The 21,205-nt window shown below is 39.7% G+C and overlaps 1 protein-coding gene across 2 annotated transcripts in view; it reads right to left on the reverse strand.

The window, feature by feature from the left end:
* Positions 1-673: 673 nt before the first annotated feature.
* Positions 674-21,205, reverse strand: part of foxo1a (forkhead box O1 a) — a 37,349-nt gene continuing 16,817 nt past the window's right edge. The window contains exons 2-4 of one of the 2 annotated variants that reach the window (XM_017490710.3): positions 7,131-7,322; positions 5,590-6,794; positions 674-5,031 (exon numbers count right to left, since the gene is read on the reverse strand). In XM_017490710.3, the coding sequence (XP_017346199.1) occupies positions 5,592-6,794; positions 7,131-7,322 (1,395 nt within the window). In that variant the 3' untranslated portion in view covers positions 674-5,031; positions 5,590-5,591. Of the gene's footprint in view, positions 5,146-5,589; positions 6,795-7,130; positions 7,323-21,205 lie in introns of both variants that reach the window. The other variant, XM_017490709.3, reaches the window with a different exon arrangement.

Here is a 21,205-nt window from a genome sequence, read left to right on the forward strand (position 1 = left end):
TTTAACTTAACGTTGTTTACTATAGCTAGGTATACCTTTAGCTTTCAGCATATTAAAAGTTTGAAAAGCTTATTCTCCATCTAGTCTACATTTTAAGACTGGGATTCTCAGACTCTGCTTTAAGCTTACTGTGTGTGGAGAGAAAAACCCATGACCTCAGATAACTCTGGGTTTCTCTTAATAGAACAACCATTATTCATGACAGCATCACGTAAATAGATAGTATGTCAGTTTTTTGTTTTGTTTTGTTTTTTTGTTATAGTGTTGCGGCCCAAATTGCTCGATTTTGCTGCGGCTATCTGGCGGAATTGTAATTGCACGAAATTGTTTTTCACGGTCTTTTGCAGTGATGTTTGTTAGTAAATGAAACCTCTTAGCTGTACGCATATTCGAGGCACGTGAATCGAAGAGGGCTTTTGCCGAATGCACGTTGTGATGACATCACGACAAGTCTTGGCTTAAAATCTTTAATTTTGCTCCCCCGAATATTGCAGTTTCCTTGATTTTGCGTTAAAGTCTACGATTGCAAAATCCTGGAGGGACTGAATAAAGGCAACACAAATGCATGCAACACATGTGACATAAGTCATTAAAAAAAAAACCTATCCTGTGGTATTTAAAATGTCCCCCTTTAACCACTTCAATTAAATTAAAACGCAAGACACACACCAGATTTTTCTTGGTTTAAGATCATTTATATACATATATGGCTTCATACAGCAGCAACATATTCTGGTTGTTGTATTGGAATACAAGCACATCAGGAAAAAGTAATTTAGAGAGCCTCACACTGTACAAACTGTTTGGCTAAAAGACAGTCACTTACTGCCAACAATCGTAAAGTAAGACACATTTATCAGTAAGGAAATGTCAGCATAATGATCTCCAAACAATATCATTTTCTCTTGTATATAGATTTATTATTTATACATACATTGATTGCACATTGAGATATAGAATTTTACTGTGAATTTCTGTACATAAGTTAAGAAATGTAACAGTTTGTTTCAAAATAGGTCACATCTTCACTGCTTTGTTTCTTTATGAAAGTGCAACATCTTTAACTGATAGATTCTCTTCTATAAAAATTGGTCCAAACTGCAATCTGAATACACAAATTACTAATTCATCTTTATCAAATTTACTTGTAGTTTAGCAATTTTATAGATTTTTTTTTCTGTTATTTCTATATTTAATTTAAAAACCGCTGTAAAATACAAGAATAACAGAGTCAGTTTACAAAAAAAGCTTTACATGTAAATCTACTGTCTAAATACTTCATATTTTTTTCATAACATCAAAATTTCTCCACAAGCCCATAGTACATGAAATATATTGTCATCAGTAAAAACAAACCAAAGGTAACAAAAGTAATAAATGAAGTACAAGAATGCATAGGTGTAAGCATTTGCTAAATTAACAAAGCATATACAATACAAGTCAGCTTGCCCATATCTAAAATATTGTTTTATGGTTTATCCAATAATATTAGTAGACATTTTCTATGTTATAGTCCTCTTTTTTATGAGTGGCCTGCACAAGAAATATAACTCAGGTTAATTCATCATTTCTATAATAGATATGTGGCAGTCTTTTAGCTGCTGCCTGCGTGTCCCACGCTAACCTCATGTAAAGAAATCAAATGCCATTATTTTAATAGTATTTCTGTGACACATCAGCTGTTTGATATTTATGAAGTCACTGCATATCACTTTAAAATATAGATGCTTTCACAGAATATTAAAATAGCTCTAAATTGTATCGTTGTTACATATGTCAGTATTCAAAAAGTCAGAGTCGAGCCTGCAGATTCAAGTCTTTCAGCGATGTACTGCTTAACAAAACAACAAAACTGCTCAACAAAACACTGTTTATTTACCATGCTTCAGAATAAGCTTGTATCTGACTCGGCCAAGTCTTGATTTAATCACACACAAAAAAGTTGTGATATACATACACACCCACACCCACACTGAGAGAGAGAGAGAGAGAGAGAGAGAGAGAGAGAGAGAGAGAGAGAGAGAGAGAGAGAGAGAGAGAAAAATGAACACTATCCTTGTACAACCAGTACTATGGAAATTTTGGACTTGAGTAAATAGTGAGCAAAAAAAAACAACAACAACAAAAATATGTGATGAGAAATCACTGTGGAAATCATTTGAATTATGTTCGTAATGTAGGTCTAATTAAATATGGAATTTCTGTTTAAATTCATATTGAGAAATAGAGATTTATGTCATTTATGTAATATATACTCATCTCTAAAGGATTACTAATACCGCCATAGACTTCTGTAGGTTGACTGGGGAATTTGAGTAACAATCTCTGTGATTATATGCTTAGATAGATTAGGGATGTGCCCAGGCTATTCGGTTACCCGCTTAACCCGCTAACCCGGATACCTGTTTCTGTTACTGAGATGCCAGTATTTGTATACTGAAATCAAACATTTGGGTATTTGTTATGCCCTATGACCACAAGAAGTCAGTGTGGAAAATATGGACAAACAAAAATCCATGTCTGGAAATATTTTGTTGTAGAAACTTGGTGTGCAAGTTTAGAAGTGCATCAAGACTGAAAGAAATTGTGGGAAAAGGTGGGCGGTCAGAAATGATGGTCACAGGAAGACAATACTTTAGAAAATAACGCTCAGTACATAGCTATTAAAAGTCTTAAACTACAGTCTTAAATCACCAACCTTGGAATTGCAGATTAAACACATCTGACATTAAAAGTGACACTGTGTGCCAATCTGTGAATCATTTCATTTTTATACAGAGAGAAAAATTGAAAAAATTATAATTGATCGTGTAATATTACAAAAAGTGCTTTTCTTCCCTAGCAGTTAACCAAATATCAATTGATTAATTCTTTTGGATATTCAAATATTAAAATTACGCAGAAGGTACATCGCTACCTTTGATCTACTAGATTTAACACATGCAGCTTTATGCACTTCATGAGTGACACATTCAGAAAGTCCAGATGTGCCAGAACTTTCAGACTTACACTCTGGCACACTGGTTTTTCAGGATTTTCAGTTTAGTCAGAACAATTTGTGTCCTCAGTGACCTCAATGCCAGCCAATAAAGAAACTCACAAATGCAAGAAAGAACAAAATATGAGAACTAACTGACATAAGTCTATGTTGGCAATGTTAAAATTACAGCAACTACTGTATATAATTTGATATGATATTGATTTCCCAAAAGCAAGATATCTCTGTTTTCTCTGAACTGAGCAACTACCCATAATTATAAAAGAGTTTTGTACAGTGTACAAAGTAAATAGCATGGTAGCCAGACTGAACAAAACAAATGAAGGCTAATGGGTTTTATGATGGTTGTACGAGGATAGTGAGACAAGTCAGCTTAAAAGGTAGGAGGGAAGGAAGCAAAAGAAAGAAGGCAGGCAGTAAGTCTAATTGTCAGTTTTTGAGAAAGCCATTTTTTCTGACATCAGTAAATGGAAAGATCAGTAGAATATTGGCATGTACATCACAGTGCCTGAATTTTGAGAGAGAGAGAGAGAGAGAGAGAGAGAGAGAGAGAGAGAATTAATTGTAATTGTGATTAATCTGTGACGTGACTCAATCACGTCTCTTCTCCTTCGCGCTAATAAATAAACTAAATACATTTCCCCACACTTTCTTAAAGGGAGAGGTTATCTACATGCACAGATGGTGGTCCATAAGAGCCTATCTGCACTGTAGTTCTTAAGTACATCGGGACTCGTGTGTCAGGGACTTTAAGAGAAATGTTAAAGGACATGTCCAACAGTTTATCAAAATTTCTACCATGCTAAGTCAAATAACAGGAGTCTACAGGGTAAAGACTGGTCACTGGTATACAATTAAATCATAGCATCTTAGGATGGCAGTATATTCCATATAAAATTGATTAATAGAGCTCCCAAGGCCATACAATTATATTATATAGCACGTTCAGGATACAAACACCTAAAGAAACTTTGCAAAATGGGTGGACCTGTCCTTTAAGGACCCCAAAACACTGTTGAAATGCATTTTACAAGCTTAATCTAACCTCAGCTAAAGCCAACCATACACAAAAACAATAACAAAATTTCAAAAACAAAATCTCAAAACGTATCAACTATATACTTCTGCCATATATATTTACCATATATTTACAAGAAATGTGGAAAGGTGTACACAGTCGTGAGTGAGAAAGAGCCAACCGAAATGTCAAGTGTCGGATCCAGTTTCTCTCGATTTACAAAACATGTCAAATCTGCTGCCCTGATTGCTGAATTCTTTGTGTAAACGTTCTGTACATGACATAATCACAATACACTCGTTAAAAATGAAGTACGTCTACTGCGATTCAAGCACACTGAGGAGAAAACAGAAAGTGTTGTAATAATTCATGTAACATCGTCCATCTAGGCAGAGAGATTTTCCTAAACTTCTTCTAGGTCCTGCCAAGAAAAGGACCTTCTCCACATAAAACTATGTACACTAATCTTCAGGATCCAGTTCTTTTTCCCAATAAGGTTCGCTTTGAGCTCTCTATGGTATTAAGCACTGTATGTAGACATTAGAAAGCAAAAGGCAGCAGGTTGGACTCTAACAGCATGCTAGACAGGTAGAGAAAAGGCATACATCACCCTGCAATGGTCAATTTAAAGGGCTGGTGAAGACAAAGGCTTGGATTTTAAGAATAGGTGCCTTAATTTAGGATATCACCTGATCACAGTGTGAATTTAGTAGAAAATTTGATTCTTCTGATAACCATGATGTAGTTGCATAAGTGAATGCGTGCTGTATGTAATATGCGAGTCTTAGTAGTGGACCACACCATTTTTGCCCTGATTTGACCACTGGTTCTCTATAGCGAGAAGAAGGCAGCAAAATAAAGCACATTTGATTTGGCTAAGGAGCACAGGCACCTGGTTTGGCACTTGGTTTGAAGGCGCATTGCAATGCTGGAGCAGGAGCTTCCTTCTTTAGCTCCCCACTGAACGAACATCCTTGGCAATGTGCAGTCATATCACAGCCATGGCTGAGCAGGACTAAAGCAGAGGAATGTCCATGATGAGAAGCAAGAGAAGAGAGCATAGCGTGAATGGGTGAGAATTGCCTCTTTGGGCTCTTACTCGACAGTCTGAGGGGCAGAAAGGTCTTACCTGAGAGAAAAGGAAAAACAGTTTAATGCGTTGTCGGTGAAAGAAACTCAAGATCACATGAGGTGGCTCTGCCAAGCAACCTTTAAGATTTAAAATGTTTCAAACTGAGCCAGAATTCAGCCTTGAATTCCCCTATTCTGTATATGAGTAAAAGAAAGGTAAGAAAGGTAAAGGTGTAGTTGGTTTTGTTTAAAGGGTTTCTCGATCTATATGTAATTAGAATACATAATGTGAAAGAAATAAAAACTGTAATGCAATGCAATGGATATGGCCAGTTTAATTACTTAAGGCTTCTGTTCACATTTTTCGCCAGAAATATCCCCAGAAATTAGTTCTGTTCTGAGTCAGAAGACTCTGACCAGCTCTGCCCCTTGAAAATCTGATTTGTAGTTTGAGTGTTTTTATTGGTAATTATAATGGAGCAATGTGTAGATGTTTATGTACCTTTACCCAGACACCCAGCTGTGAGTAGTGGTCTTCACCCCATGTGGCGGGAACCCCGGCTGGCTCACCATGGAGTCAAAGTTAAAGTCCAGTGGGTCTCCGTCCATGAGTGTGTCATGAAGTATGGACTCCATGTCACACTCAAAGCGCTCCACAGGCATGCCATCTAAGTCGCTGGGCAGCTTCTCCATGTGCTGAATGGGGGGCAGGCCCGGTCCAGGGCCATATCCATTGCCATTGATGTTGCAGAAGGGGATTCCTCCCCCTCCTGCCCCACCACCTCCTGCCATGTGACCCGAGGCCCCGTATTGCATCTGCATAGCTGACTTGACAGACCCCATACGTCCCCCGTGGCTCATGTTGCTCATTGGATGTATTGGACGCCCATTCAGAGCCACCGCGGCAGGTGGCGCCTGGCCATGTATGCTGTGAGAGTGAGACAAGACGTGGCCATGGGATGCTCCACCCCCCATTAGTTCAGCTCGCCCGCCACCATAAGGAGGCAGCATGCGTCCTCCTCTGCCGGCCGTCTGGGAGACCACGGTTTCTACAGAAGGAATCAGGTCTGTGTGTGGGTCGGAATCAGAGGTCAGGAGCTCCTTAAGCAGCCCCGGTGTGCAGTTAAACTGCCCGATCGATCCAGGAGAAGCTGGAAAAGAAGGCTTGCTCTCCAGAGTCTGCATGGACATAGAGGATAGGTTTCCCATGCTAGCCTGGCCATATAGGCACTTGCGGTAGTCTTGTTGGGGTTGCTGGTTGCTGTACGGTGCATATCCAGGGCTGCTTTGTAAGAGAGAGGAGGGGGATGATTGGTTAGAGCTTGAACCAGGCCCTCCAGCTGATCCTGGGTTATTTGGTGAGAGCAGGTTGAGATTGTCCAGAAGGTTCTCCATCACATTCTCTGTGCTGCCATGTCCCAAAGAGCTGGTCATCTCCGAAAGGCTCGGGAGAGTTGAGGTCATTTTGGCGGATGAGCCAGGGCCCGAGTAGACCATGTGCATTTCTGAGTCAGCCAAGTCATCCTGCTCGGGCATGAAGGGTGAAAGACGGCCGCTCACTGTGCTGGCATTGGAGCTGGTTCGAGGGCGGAACGTTGTCCATGCCTCTAAGTCATCATTGCTGTGCGAGTTGGGGCTGCCGGGCCACTTACTATACTGAGAGCCTGGACTCTCAGCACCAGCATCAGGACAACCATTAAGGGCCAGCTGCAGGAAACAAGAGTGGGTAAACCCATTACCACTAGCAATGATACCAACAAACATATCCTAATGAATGTCTGCTCAGGTAGTAACATATGTTTACCAGTTTTAAATTTTATTTAAAAAACGATTCTTCACATTCTTCAGGAGTCTTTGGATTAGGTGTGTGAACTTGAAACTTTATTTCAGCTTGGTGACCAGATCAGAATATTCAGGGTTAAGTTCAAAATATCTGAAGGCTTTCAAGGTTTAAGCAGTACAAAAATACAATCCAAATTAGGGTAAGAATAAATGCTGTCCAGGGTGTCAGGAGGTGGGTGAGGACAGTCTTTGGCAGCATACCTTTTTCTTGGCTGCACGCCCTCTACTCTTGGCAAACTTGCCGGTGTTATCCATGGACGCGGCACGGCGGCGAGGTGACTTGCCGTTCTTACCACCCTCTGGGTTGAGCATCCACCATGAGCTTTTCCCCGTTCCCTCATTTTGCACTCGGACAAAACGACTGTGCAGAGATAGGTTGTGCCGGATCGAGTTCTGAGAAAGAGAGATGAGAAAGGGAGAGACTGTTATGACCACCTTTGCCCTTTTCCAGTAAATTCTGTTCTGGTGGTATATCACGTCAGTGCAAATCCTCATAGCAGCTGTTTTCTATTCATCTCCTGCTTTTGACCTTTTCTTTCATATGTGGCCTACATTTCAGCTTAAAATCCCTCTGTCTGTCCACCAATCTTCACAAAGGACTGGGCCACTAGGCATTTTATGTACTCTAGACAACTAATTTTCATAAACAAACTGAAACTACCTTATGACATACTCTCTTATGATCTTTACATGGTGTAAATATCAGAAAGACAATCTGAACTGTTCATTGACAATCACAAAGGCAGCCATGGAGGCGTACAGGTGTACAGTACAATTGCTAATTTTGCACATTATCCCCCATTTGCCAGTTGATATAAGCTGAGTGAACACTTCTAAAAGTGGGGATATATTTATGACTGCAGTCATCGACTCCTTCCTAATGATCATAATGCATAAATATCATGTAACAAGTCAAATATTTGACACATTAGGCAAATGTGCATCATTACATTTATTTATTGGTTTATTATTATTGAATCTTTTTATCCCCCTAGACTGTCCAAACACAGGGCCTAAACAGTTGCAATGTGTTGCATCAATTATATAATGATTGCTCTTAAGTCAATTTCTCCCTGATCTTGCTAAAAGAGCCTTAACCATAAGTAAAATAATAATACAAATAAATTGTTCTTCGTGGACAGCACCAGAAAAGTCTATATTAATAAGGCATATCCGTTGGTTTACACTCCAATGCAAAACTGACGGAGATGCAAGAAAGAATGAATGGATTTGCCAGGGTGCTGTGGTCAGTCAAATATTAAAGACATCTTTGACTGGAGAAAGAGAGAAACTGCTTCTATTCTTTTGTCCACTTCACCAGTCACACACAATAGCATTAAGCAGAAAAAAATAATTTCTGTTTGACAAATGCTTTTGACAGATTTTTACATAGCAACACAATGCATCAATAGCAACCTTACCTACATCCAAATCAACACTCTGCAAGGGTCAGTGGCAGTATATCAAAATCCATGCAGTGCTTTTAGAGAAAATATAAACCTCAGTTCCATTTCCCATAATAGATGCTCAGCAGGAAAGCAGTGACACAGCACAGGTAAATATTCAGATGGCTGGAAACAGGTATTACTTAAACTGCCATAGTAATATTCACCATTAGTGCTATTTCTCATGAAGTTAAACAAAAACGGCATTTTTCAGGTACTGGCCTAATGGGTTGTCAGGTACAGGCGTTATTTGGAGTTGTTAATGGACAGGGCATGATGTGATGGCAGTATTGTTTGTGGACTAAAATGCTTCATGATCATCTTCATGTAACTGAGTGAATGTGAGCGTGAGCGTGTGTGTGTGTGTGTGTGTGTGTGTGTGTGTGTGTGTGTCTGTGTTTCTGTTTGAAACAGCATGTGCTGTGTATAAAACAAACACCATGTGAAATTTCTGTGTAGTATTTTTTAAATATGGGCATCAGAAATGCATCACTGAACAGAGGGTGTGTGTTTGTGTGTGTGTGTGTGTGTGTGTGTGTGTGTGTGTGTGTGTGTGTGTGTGTGTGTGAGTGAGTGAGTGAGTGAGTGAGTGAGTGAGTGAGAGAGAGAGAGAGACAGAGATAAATACAACCTAAAAACACAGAGGTGATTGGACGTGTGTATATACAGTGTGTAGTTCAGCTTGTTTTAAACTTTTTGTGGGGAAATTAATGATAGCACAAACACAATAGATAAACAGATATTTTATGGCAATAATTAGATTTGATATCAAAGGAAAAACTAATGCTGCCTCATTAAATAAAATAAAATAAAAAAGTTTGAAAAAGCATCAGGGTTGAAAGATAATTTCATTGCCTATTTGTACAATATCTTGTAGCTTTGTCTCCCTCTATCACAGATAGCCAAGAATCTGGGAGTGTGAAGAATAACACTTGCTAGCAAACATGTCTACATGGTACAGGTACATAACTATAGCGGTTAGTTCTAATTTTAGCTAACTTGTAACCAAAGCTGGGTAATGGTTTGAAATACAACAGTCCGATAGCAATCCTGGCTTCTGTTGTGTACAATATAATAGCTAGCTTAGTGTTCACTATCTTACTAGCACTTGGTTTTATTTAGATGATATGCTATTTAGCCTAGCTTAGCAAACTTGGGTAGCTGCAAATGTTACTGGCAGAGAGATGAAATTAGCCAGGCAAACTACTTAGCTACCAACATTAATGCAGTGCTGTGTTTGGCTAATGTTGCTAAAGAAAAGCCTGACCGCTCTGTTAAGCAACACTTCTGTTTCTTAATATTTACGGGTGCAAATACCTAAACTGTGTAGTCAGGGCAAATTTACATGTATAAGTCAATATGAAATGTAATTTTATTTCAATGACCAACTTGTTAATACTTGGCCGTCAATAATGGCCATTGCCATAAGAGATTTTTTCCTTTTTAAGAATACATTCCTTATGGTGTATGTTTGTGCATGTGTGTGTATGTGTGTGTGTGGGTTGGGGGTGGGGGAGGGGAGGGTTCAGAGAACGATTGCGATTTTGAGCCAGACGCCAGAGTGTCCTGTGACAGTCATATATCAGCAGAGATGCAGGAAGGAGGCTGGCCACGACACTCCAAAGTCTATTCAAATCTAGCACGAACACTAACACACACACACACACACACACACACACACTCTCATTACCCAACACCTTATGAGGCGTAACAGTTTTAAGCAGCAACAGGACAGTTTTCAGTCTGGTTTCGAGTAAACACAAACCCAGATTTTAATCTATACTGTGCTTGTACTGTAAATGAATTAACTCAACACACATTTACAACTAAATCACCATAATCTGAAATCAATCTGCTGCTGAATGATCATGTGATTATTGTGATAATTACCTTAGAGGTGGACTTGGAGTTTCACAGAATCTGTGTACAGCCTGTCGTTAAGGAGAAGACGACAGGGGGAAATACCAAGTCAGAACTCTGTGTGCTGTGTGAGGAGGTCTGGCAAACGAGTGTGTCTACAGTGTGGTCATACTCAGAGAAGCCCAGTTTCCTGCTTTGGGTCGTGTATGTAAGTAGGCTCTTTTTAACTAAGCATGAACTAATGGAACACTATTGCCTCACCCTGCCATTACCTAAGTGTGTGTGTGTTTCTATCCATTTTGAATTATCCACTATGTGTATATATGCATGGTCCAGGTTCAAAAACAAAACTGGCCTGCATACTTCTACTACTACTAGTAGTAGTAGTAAATCACAGTATCTATTATCAAGGTTAACTGATTTGACTGATGTTGCCGCTTTAATGGAATCCATCTTCCTGTTTGGACAACAGTTTATGTATTAGCAGTAACTGAAGACATGAACCTCAGCATTCCAGTTAATCACTGTGTTCAAAGTTCAAACACAATCACAGCTAGGCCATTGGGGTGCAATCTCTTAGGAAATGAAGAACGTGGGATTCTGCTTTGTCTCAATCCACATTCCTGAACAAGGTTACCAAACCACATGGTGTGTGTACTGTGGAGACACTCTAATCTCGGCTTTGCAACAGTCCCACCATTCCATGAATACCGTAACAATACAACGACACGGCACAAACGGAGCAATTTTAACAGAATGTTATTGGTGATTTACAGCACAATGGCCCATATTCAACAAAATGGCGTAGAAGCAAGAACAGACTTGAGGGCCAGGGACGACATATGAGCTGATCCACGTCTGATTCATGAAACTGCTGTACATCAACAAAATAAGCGAGGACATAAGGGATTAGTAAATCGGCTTCTGCTGTGTGGAAACAAAACCCTGCTTTCATCTACATATGAATACAAGATGTCCCAGTTTGAGACTTAATGAATTAAGACGTGATTTATTCGTAATACTGCAACTTTATTCCTGTAATATGAGACCTTCTTTCAAGAAGTTTATATGAGACTTTCCTTCTTGAAATACTACTTTAATCTTATGATATAATGCATTGTTCTCTTCAGAACTACTGTCAGAGTTTGTTTCCTAGCCCCAGAACTACATATTATTTCTAGATGTCTAATATGTGTATTATCTCTATTATTAGTAATATTAACAGTGATAATATTGATAATACTGAAAAGAATTACGATTTTACTGCAGTTACTGTACAGTTGTTAAAATTGTATGAATACTGAAACTGTAGGTACAATTTAAAGATCTAAATGAAAGCAACTTTGATGGATAAAGGCCAATGTGTCAGTTGTAGAGAGATAATGCAGGCTTATATACATCTGCAGTATAAAAAAAAAAACACTCTTCTTATCTATAGTACATGCAGGGATAGAATTTAAATTTTTATTTATTTTTGTAAATGCTAATGGATTGTTTTGCACACAGTCATTATGGTGGCATAATGCACTATTAATACCTGATTTATAGTATCCTCATTTCTACAGAGTTTTGAGCTGATTTAATCAGTTATAAAATTGTATGAGCCTCTCAGAGTTGCTGTGTATGAATCCAGGGGTCAATAGCAACAGCCAAACACCAGGAAGTGACCACATGAAAGAGGACTGTCACAGGAAGCCAGCCTCAATTCCTGTCTTTCAGGAAACAGTGGTTGCAGGTCAGTGTGTAGATGTGTGTGAGTAAAAAGGACTGGAATGCCAGCCCACAGCAATCAGCGCCAAGTCCTGGCGTTTTGGGAGGGGGGATGTCTGCAGTGCTCCCTCCCCATCAGCCTTCTGTTTTGGCTCCAGTGCCAGCAGCGCTTACACTTGCTGGCAAGAGAGAGCACACAATGGCCTGGAGTCCATCACAAGTCCTCACGAAAAGCTCATCTACAAGAGTACAGTCCAGAACATAGCATTAGAGAGAAAACATAACATGCTGTTATGTATATGATACAGTCCAGCCCAACAGCCAGTTAGACTGTGTACAGCTGTTTTTTAAATGCAATGCGAAACGAAAAGCATAACGTTCTTCTCGTGTAATGGGACATTTCAGAGTGAAACAGACATGTTTATAGCTAAGGGTGGAGTATAGAGAGATGAAATGTGACCTGATCGGTGAATGTTATTATTTTAATATAATATTTCCATGAATGCATGGTGAGATGATCAAAAATAACTTTTACCTGAATTTAATTGAAGATAAAGGACAAACAAGAATGTTTCATTTAAGTGAGCCATACTGACAAATCAGCCTGATCTCATGTGTACTCGAACGACCCCAGTGGATGTGGTTTGATGTCTTGGCAGATTTCAGATGAATGAAGAAAGAAAAGGTATCAGTGCTAACCCCAGACATAGCTCGAACATTACCCTTGTTTTGATTACAGGTTCAATTTCGATCTAGCCAGGGACATAAAGGTTTTTAAACAGTGGTCAGAAATGAGTCGTCGAGAGACCATGAGCTTGAATCCCAATGATGCCACGGCAATCTGTGGCTGGGAGTCTGAGGGCGCTTTCATAGCTTTCACTTGATTGGTCTGTTTGCCGTGTCAGAATTAGAGCATAAATTAATACTTTTGGTTCGTTTGCTTGGTTTCACACTGCAAAAAGCGAAAAAAAAAAAATTGGCTGAGGGGCATGTGAGGCTGAAAATATAGGCTCAGAAATCTTTCATTGGCCATAAATATAGCAATGGAGAAAGGAAATTGAACCTTTGCCAAGTGCGCATAGAAATCACAAAAATCACCCAAGCATGGAGAACAAGGCGCTGCATTAAATAAGTGATTTGAAAAATTACAGTGCGGGAAATAAGTATTTGAAGCGTCAACAGTTTTTTTCAGTAAATATATTTCCATTGAGGTTATTCACATGAAATTTTCACCAGACATCAGTATTAACGAAACAATTCTGTTCGTAATGCACAACATGTTTTGTTCACTTCATGCAGTCAGGCTGATTCAGAGTCAAATCGCTTTCTCACTCCAATTGAACTGTGCTGGAATCACATTGAGACCTTGCTCAGACAATCTGAGCACTCCCAGGTGCAAATCTCACCTGCCTAAACAAATTGCACCATGGGGGAAAACAGAGTGACAGTATCAGAGGGACACTAATTACCAATAACGAATGTCTGTGAAGAGAAGAGTTAGCGCTTTCAGCATGTTCAGCCACCCTGTGACATTGCAATGAGCAGCACTTCAGACAAAGTGACATGTCTCAGGAATGTGTGTTAAGCTTTCGCCATCCCTTTCTGAACCTGTTGTGCAAATAGGGAGAATTAGCTAGCGAGTGGGAATTGGCAATGACAAAACTAGGAGAAAATCGGGTAAAATAAATAAATAAAATATAAAGTGCAGATTTAAAATGACTTCAATATTATGTAGTTAGTCCTTTCTGAAAGACAGATGTTAATATTTTTTTTGAATTTAAAATTAAGGACAAAGAAATGTTGCATGACATCTGTGGCAGTGAGGCATGCATATAATTCTTTAGGGTGGGGGTGTGAGTGTGTGTGGGTGTGTGAGTGAGTGAGTGAGTGAGTGAGTGAGTGAGTGAGTGAGTGTGTGTGTGTGTGTGTGTGTGTGTGTGCGCGTGTGTGTGTGTGTGTGTGTGTGTGTGTGTGTGTGTGCATGCACTTGTGTGTGAATGTATATTCTCCACAAGCAGCTGGAGGTCAGGGGATTGGAACTGTCCATGCCAAGGACATAGTGTGCAGTTATCCTCTTTCTCTCTCTTACTTTCCTTCAGTCCAAGGAGGCTGAAAGGCAATACTGTTCTCTCTCTCTCTCTCTCTCTGACTGTCTGTTTCTTTGGGGTCTAAAGAAGCCTGCTAGACTTGGCCAAGTGAATCGCTCACTTCTTCAAAAGATCTCAAACGCCACATTGGCCTCTTTGGGGACCTCCCCAGAGAGAATATGAAATGAAGAGGAGCAGGAGCTAGTTTGAGTCAGCAGCCAAGGCCACATTACAGCTTCTTTTCGGTGGAGGAACTGAATTAGATGAAGGGGGGCAGGAGCACCGTTTCCGATGTGCACTTGATGTTTAGGCGTTGGAGTAGATGGAGAAAAAAGAAAGCATGCAATTACAGGCGAAGACTTCAAAGCAGGTTTCACGCCCTCGTGAGAGAGGTTACAGTCAAACTGTGAGATGGTTGTGAGACATGTATTCAAGCCTGGCAGAGGTAAAAAAAAAACAAAAAAAAAAAACACAAAAAAAATCCCCTTAAAACTAGGTCCTTCTGAAGAACTTCCCCAGGGAGACAAAGAGTAACAGGGACACTAAGGCCGGTTCACACAGTCCGTGGTAAAGCAGCACTGAGCTCGTGTTAGGTCATGTCTGGTTGGAGAGCCATCTGTTGACAGATGTACTTGCGTGTCTATGTGTATATGTGTATATATGTGTATGTGTGCGTGTGTGTGTGTGTGTGTGTGTGTGTGTGTGTGTGTGTGTGTGTGTGTGTGGTTAGCAGCAGACTGAGAGACAGCCCAGACCTGTCATTACCCCATCACTAGCGCAGCAGGTTTCTAACACCCTAAGTATAGCTTGCAGCACTTACAGGAGGTAAAGTCAGGTAAGAAAACAAAAGATTAAAAAAATGTAGCATTGACAAGGAGAGTACACTTTAAACTCATAATGCTGCATTCTGTACAACCCACTTTGTGCAACTGATGCAGTGCTGCTGTTGCTTGTCATTATGTTAATTTATATTGCCACTTCCATGGCCTGTCATGACCCCTCATGACCACTCATATGACTCGCTATGACATGTGCAGCAGCTTGATGACAACATGGCACTTCACAGCAACCGTGTCTCAGAGTTTGACCTTTTTGCTTACTTAGAATTATTCCAATATTAGTCCCAGTTCCTAAGAGAAATATATTTCATAGTATCATGGCATCACTGCTTGTTCAGAATGATGCCATGGAAGTCTCAGTTACATAGAACTTGATTAATGATGTATTCAGCTTCTCTATTTCCAAAACTTGCATCAATTGAGCAGAAATGACGTACTTTACGGCCTTGCAGAAATGAAAGTTAATTTTGTGTTCAGAAGCAAGGAAGTTCTTCAAAAACAGAAACACACACTCAGTTGTAAGCATGGATTAAGCATTTAAAGTGTTTAAAATGAGTATGATTAACTCGGTGAAATAATCCATGAAAAGCACATAAATAACCCAAAGCTGAATGGCACTTGTTGAAACCACCATGTTTCATAAATAACCTAAAATTCAGAGCAAACTGGGTGTACAGTATATCATCACTGACGTGAAATATAAACCTAAAAACAAACCTAGAAAATTTCAGACTACTCTACCTGTTACATGCTCAGGGGTTGTCCTGTCCTTTTTAACATGTAAGACAAGATAATGCTTGTGTTATAAGGGGAAAATCCCAGCCTATAATCACATCATAATTCAAATACACAGTCCAGTACCGTTGTTTCAGCCACTTTATAAGCACATGAATAATCACAAGGTTTATTGTGGTTTGATAAATCATGTTTAAATCACAAGAAACAACTGCACACATAATATAAGTCAATGGTATATGACTAGGAATTGTGCAGTTCATACCTCCAGCTGTATAAAGTTCACTCTAATACAGAAATGATCATCTCCTAGATTTGCACCTGCAGCAGACCCACTGTGTTTCACCACTTCCTGCCACGTACTTCCTGTTCCTTCTGTCCTCTACAGGTTTGTAGTCCTGGGACAGAAACTTTCTCTGAGCAAGACACTCTCTTTTTAGATGCAGTGGTGGCTCAAGAGTTCTGAACTAGTGATTAAAAAGTTGTGAGTTATGACTTACAGGATTCCTGTTGGACACTTGAGCAAGAACATTAACCCTCAAAGTGCTTGGATTGTATCCTGTCTCGACTGTAAGGCACTTTGGATAAAACTATCAGCCAAAATGTTCAATCTACCAGTGCTATCAAATGACTTCAGGTTCGGAGTGGGTGATGAGTGGGTGAAGGCATAAAAATCTAACTGAATAGTTTATGAGGTTTGCTAGCTATGTGCCAAATGAACAGTTTTCTATTTAATTTAACATACAAAAACAGAATGTGGATTAAACGAAACAAAAAAAGTCCAATCAGCTACTTGAGCTTGGTTAGTAGAAGTAAGATGATATAACTAATTTTGCGACATAAACTGCGATATCGATATTGTCATATTGAACATCATATTGAAAGGACATCAGGGAAAGAATACAATTATAGGCTTAGCCTGTTCTAGATCACTGCATGTATGAAAACGCAACACTTTTCAACACTTTTCCTCTGAAAATCACCTCATAAATGATTCTGGGAGCTCTTCGAGATGATGTAAGAGCAATTAAAGTCTCCAACCACATTCGCTACCACAACACGTGTCAAATGTCCTAAACAAACATAAGCAATTCACCCACAACAATAAAACCTGCCATAACAAGGAAAGGTTGCGATGGAAGAAAAGTCTATTAACCACGAAACGGGAAGGCTTCGAGGGGACAATAGCAACTCCTCAAGCCTCTACTGATTTTCTGTACACTTTGATTGATGATCTAGCCCAATGAGAAGTTGGTGGGTGGGGTGGTGCTGGGGGTAGTCACAGCAAAGCAAGCTGACCTACATTTGGAAAGTCAATACGAAGAAGCTCTATGAACGTCTGCTTGAAGAAAAGGTGGACGGGAAGCTTTCATGCCTCTGGCGTCTGGTCCTATTTACACGGCTCATCTCATTATAAATGGCTCCAGCAGAAAACCGTCACTGCAATATTGAAATACCTGGCAACCGACAATAGGTTGCCAAGGTATCACAGCTCAGGAAAATGAGGCAGGTCAGAATAAAATCCCAAAACAGTAAGTGGACCTAAATATGCAAAATAGAACCATGTAGAAACAAAATTCACAAATTATCTGGAAAGTACATCATTGTGTTTCGAATACTGCTGCTGACCAAAATATACAAAATATGGAAACAAATGGTGTTTGGTTTTTGAAATGAAATATATTCTTTTCATGTTTCTCATAATCATGGATATTCCATGCAGAGTCAGAGATTGTTCATCAGGGGTTTTCTTCTTCCCCTCTCACACTGGAACATGCACACACACACACACACACACACACACACACACACACACACACACACACACACACACTCACTCACTCACAGGGACCAGCTGATCAGGCACTCGTGTTGCCGCTGGTCACAAAAGAGTCCTTGAGTCATGCAGTTGCGTTAGTGCTGGCTAACTGAATTACAGATGAGGAGAGGCCCGTTAGACAGAGTGCTCAGTGTGGTGATCCTCAATCCAATTTGCTCTCCTGCTCTTGTTTCCTGGAAAAAATGTCTCATGACCTCATACTCCTCAACATGCTGAGAGTTACACGATAATGAGAATCTCTCGTGCTAATGGACCATTTTTCACATGCACAGATTGTGGGTTAAAATAAATTAAAAAAATTAATAAAAAAAATAGGAGAAGAACCCCCAGTGACTTCCAACAAATTATAAATTCTGGCACTGCTTCATTCAATCACTTTTTTCTCTTTTCTATTGTTTGTGGAAAAGTTGGTCTTTCCACACAAACATGAGGTAAAATACGTAGCTTGTTTTGCTGCCTGTGGAATCCACATGTCCATCAGTCATTAATGATGAACGTTTGCCAACAATTATTACAGGCCAGTGTTTAGTCTGTAACTCTGTTGTTCGTCTCTGCTAAGTGGACTCACGCGATTTCAAAACTAAATTCTCCAAGACAAACAGTTTTATATTCCATGTGTTTATGCAAGTAAACCATTCATTCATTCGTTCATTCATTCGTTCATTCATCTTCAGAAACTACTTTATTCTGGTCAAGGTTGTGGTGGATCCAGAGCCTATTCTGGGAACCCCAGGCTTAAGGTTTGTATACAATGTACAAGGTATGCCAGTCCATCGCAGAGCACCATGCACACACACACACACACACACACACGCACACTCAGCAGCAATCAGCATAGCCATTCCATCTACTGCCATGTTTTTAGGAGGAAACCAGGGAAACCAGTCACAAGGAGAACATGTGGAACTCCACACTGGAGCTCAGGATCAAACTAGAGACCCTGCAGCACTACCCACTTCACCAACAGGCCACCCTATCCATGTCAGGAGACCATAAAGGAATACTCCAGCATTTTTATCTTATCTTCTGCCTCGTTTGTAACATATGCTCCATGGACAAGATATGAACACTTTTCCTTTATTGAGGAAAGGATGGAAGACATTTAGTCAAAACTCTCTTATAATGGAGGTTTAAGGGCAGTTGCTGGGGAAGTCAGTAGACTTTTATGTAAGATCTATGTTTTTAGAAATTCTTCAGTCAAAATGATTCGTAAATTAAACTGTAGATCTTCATCAGCCCTTTCAGAAATGGGCCTACTTTGTAGACTAGTTATTTGTAGACATGTCACCAGTGTAGTTTTTTGGTCTCATAACATGTCGATACCACAAGCTATACAGAACATACTGTTTACTGTATCGCTCCAGTGCTCTAACGTTTTGGTAAGATGTTCTCTCAAGTCTGTCTCATCTTAAGATCTTTGTTAGTAGAGTAACAGTTATATTTTTGATTTCATGTTATATAGTCAACCCTGTGTATGATAAGAGGTAGAGAAAATGGTTGAATATTATATAGTTATGCCTTTAGACTACCTTTTTTTAATATAAAGTGGTTTTCTGTTTTTCTTTCAGTAGCCTTGTCATGTCAGAAGTAAGTGGCCATACACTCTATTTAAGAAAGTTATAGATTAGATTACTCACTGGAGTATTCCTTTAATGTTTACTTTAAAATGAAAGAGGGGATAAAGATGGGCTGCGTCTACAATTTGTAGAACAATTTCAGAATAATGTTCCTCGATGTAAAATTGCGAAGACTATGAATAGCTCATCATTTACAGTACATAATATCATCAAAAGTTTCTGAGAATCTGGAGAAATCTCTGTGCACAAGGGACAAGGGTGAAAATCAAAACTGCATGCCCATGATCTTCAGGCCCTCAGGCAGCACTGCATTAAAACCAGGCATGATTCTGTAATGGAACTCACTGCATGGGCTCAGAAACACCTCCAGAACTCAGTGTCTGTGAACACAGTTCACCGTGCCATCCATAAATGCTTGTTAAAGCTCCATCACACAAAGAAGAAGCCATATGTGAACATGATCCAGAAACACCGCCATCTCCTCTGGGCCAAAGTTCATTTAAAATGGACTGAGGCAAAGTGGAAAACTGCTCTGTGGTCAGAAGAATCTAAATTTTAAATTCTTTTTGGAAACCATGGACGCCGCATCATCTAACTAAAGAGGGACCACCCAGCTTTTTCTCAGCGCTCAGTTCAAAAGCCTGCGTCTCTGATGGTATGGGGGTGCATTAGTGCCTATGGAATGGGCAGCTTGCACATCTGGAAAGGCATCAATGCTGAAATATATATATATTATATATATATATATATATATATATATATATATATATATATATATATATATATATACACATATACACACATATATACATACACAGGTTTTAGAGCAACATATGCTTCCATCCAGATACCATCCCATCTTTATTTCTGAGAGACTCTGCCTCTCTAAGATACGCTTTTTTAAACCCAATCATGTTACTGACCTGCTGCCAATTAAACAAATTAGTTGCAAAATGTTCTTCCAGCTGTTTCTTTTTAGTAGCACTTACTTTTCCAGCCTTTTGTGGCACCCATCCCAACTTTTTTGATACGTGTTGCGGCCACGAAATTCTAAATTACCTTATTTATTCCTTAAAATGGTACATTTACTCAGTTTAAACATTTGATATGTTTTCTATGTTCTATTGTGAATAACATATGGGTTTATAAGATTTGGAAATCATTGCATTCTGTTTTTATTTTACATTTTGCACAGCATCCCAACTTTTTGGAATTGGGGTTGTAAATATATACTCTAACTGAGTGCTGTGTTTGTTGTTTGGTGTGTAGTGGAAATTATTCTGCTGTATGTGGTTTATTAGCTTATGCACTCAGTGACTCTTCCAGGGCCCCTCTGTGGCATTCAGGCAGGAATGAACCCAGCTTGGGTGTGGGTTAGGGGGCAAAGAGCAGGAGAGTAAAGCAAAGCAGCCGAGAGTTGTGCTATTAGCAGACTTCCTCCTCCATTGTATCCGCACAGGAAGTGCTGGCTAGCACTGATACCGATCCTGCTAATGCCTCTGCACTCTGTGCAAAAACACTGCCGTCACCGTCCGCTGAGCGAGGCCAAGTGCCACAAACTATCTGAAGATGAGGGTTCAAGAGCCAATGTTTCCGAATCAAAACGTGCCACTATGATAGTCGCAAAACAAGAGGAAAGGGAGGAAAATAAAAAGTCTCTTACAGGTTTTCCTCCACGGCATCTGCAATGGTTAATAAACACCTATGTTGTGAGGCAGCACTTGAAAAAGACACTTCCACAAAGGTACTACTCAAGAAAATTAATCACCTCAAACAAAAAAAGCCATTTCCTTTTGGCAAGTTGCTGCATTTAAGGTGGACGTCTCTTAATAATTCTGTCAAAATGTCATCCAGAGAACAAGTTTGACTTCCAAAGAGAAGAACGAGACAAGTTCTTTTAGCAAACTGTATGTGGGTTTGCCCACAGGGTAACAAGGTAGTGACTAATAAACCACTGTGACGTCAGCACGAAAGTAGGTGAATCAAACCGAGAGAGCTACTGCTGGCTTTGGTAAGCAACTCTGGAGGAAACAGAGAACTCTCATGCTTAATGCCTTTGTAGATTTTCCATGTCCCTGTAATGACAGGAAATACATCTGTAACCTTTATGTGGGCAACTTAGTTCAATAGGACAGTCAGTGAGGTACTTTACAGAGCTTGAGCGACTGATTTGAGAAGTGATT

The sequence above is a fragment of the Ictalurus punctatus genome, chromosome 17 (assembly GCF_001660625.3).
Source record: "Ictalurus punctatus breed USDA103 chromosome 17, Coco_2.0, whole genome shotgun sequence".
NCBI classification, from domain to species: domain Eukaryota; kingdom Metazoa; phylum Chordata; class Actinopteri; order Siluriformes; family Ictaluridae; genus Ictalurus; species Ictalurus punctatus.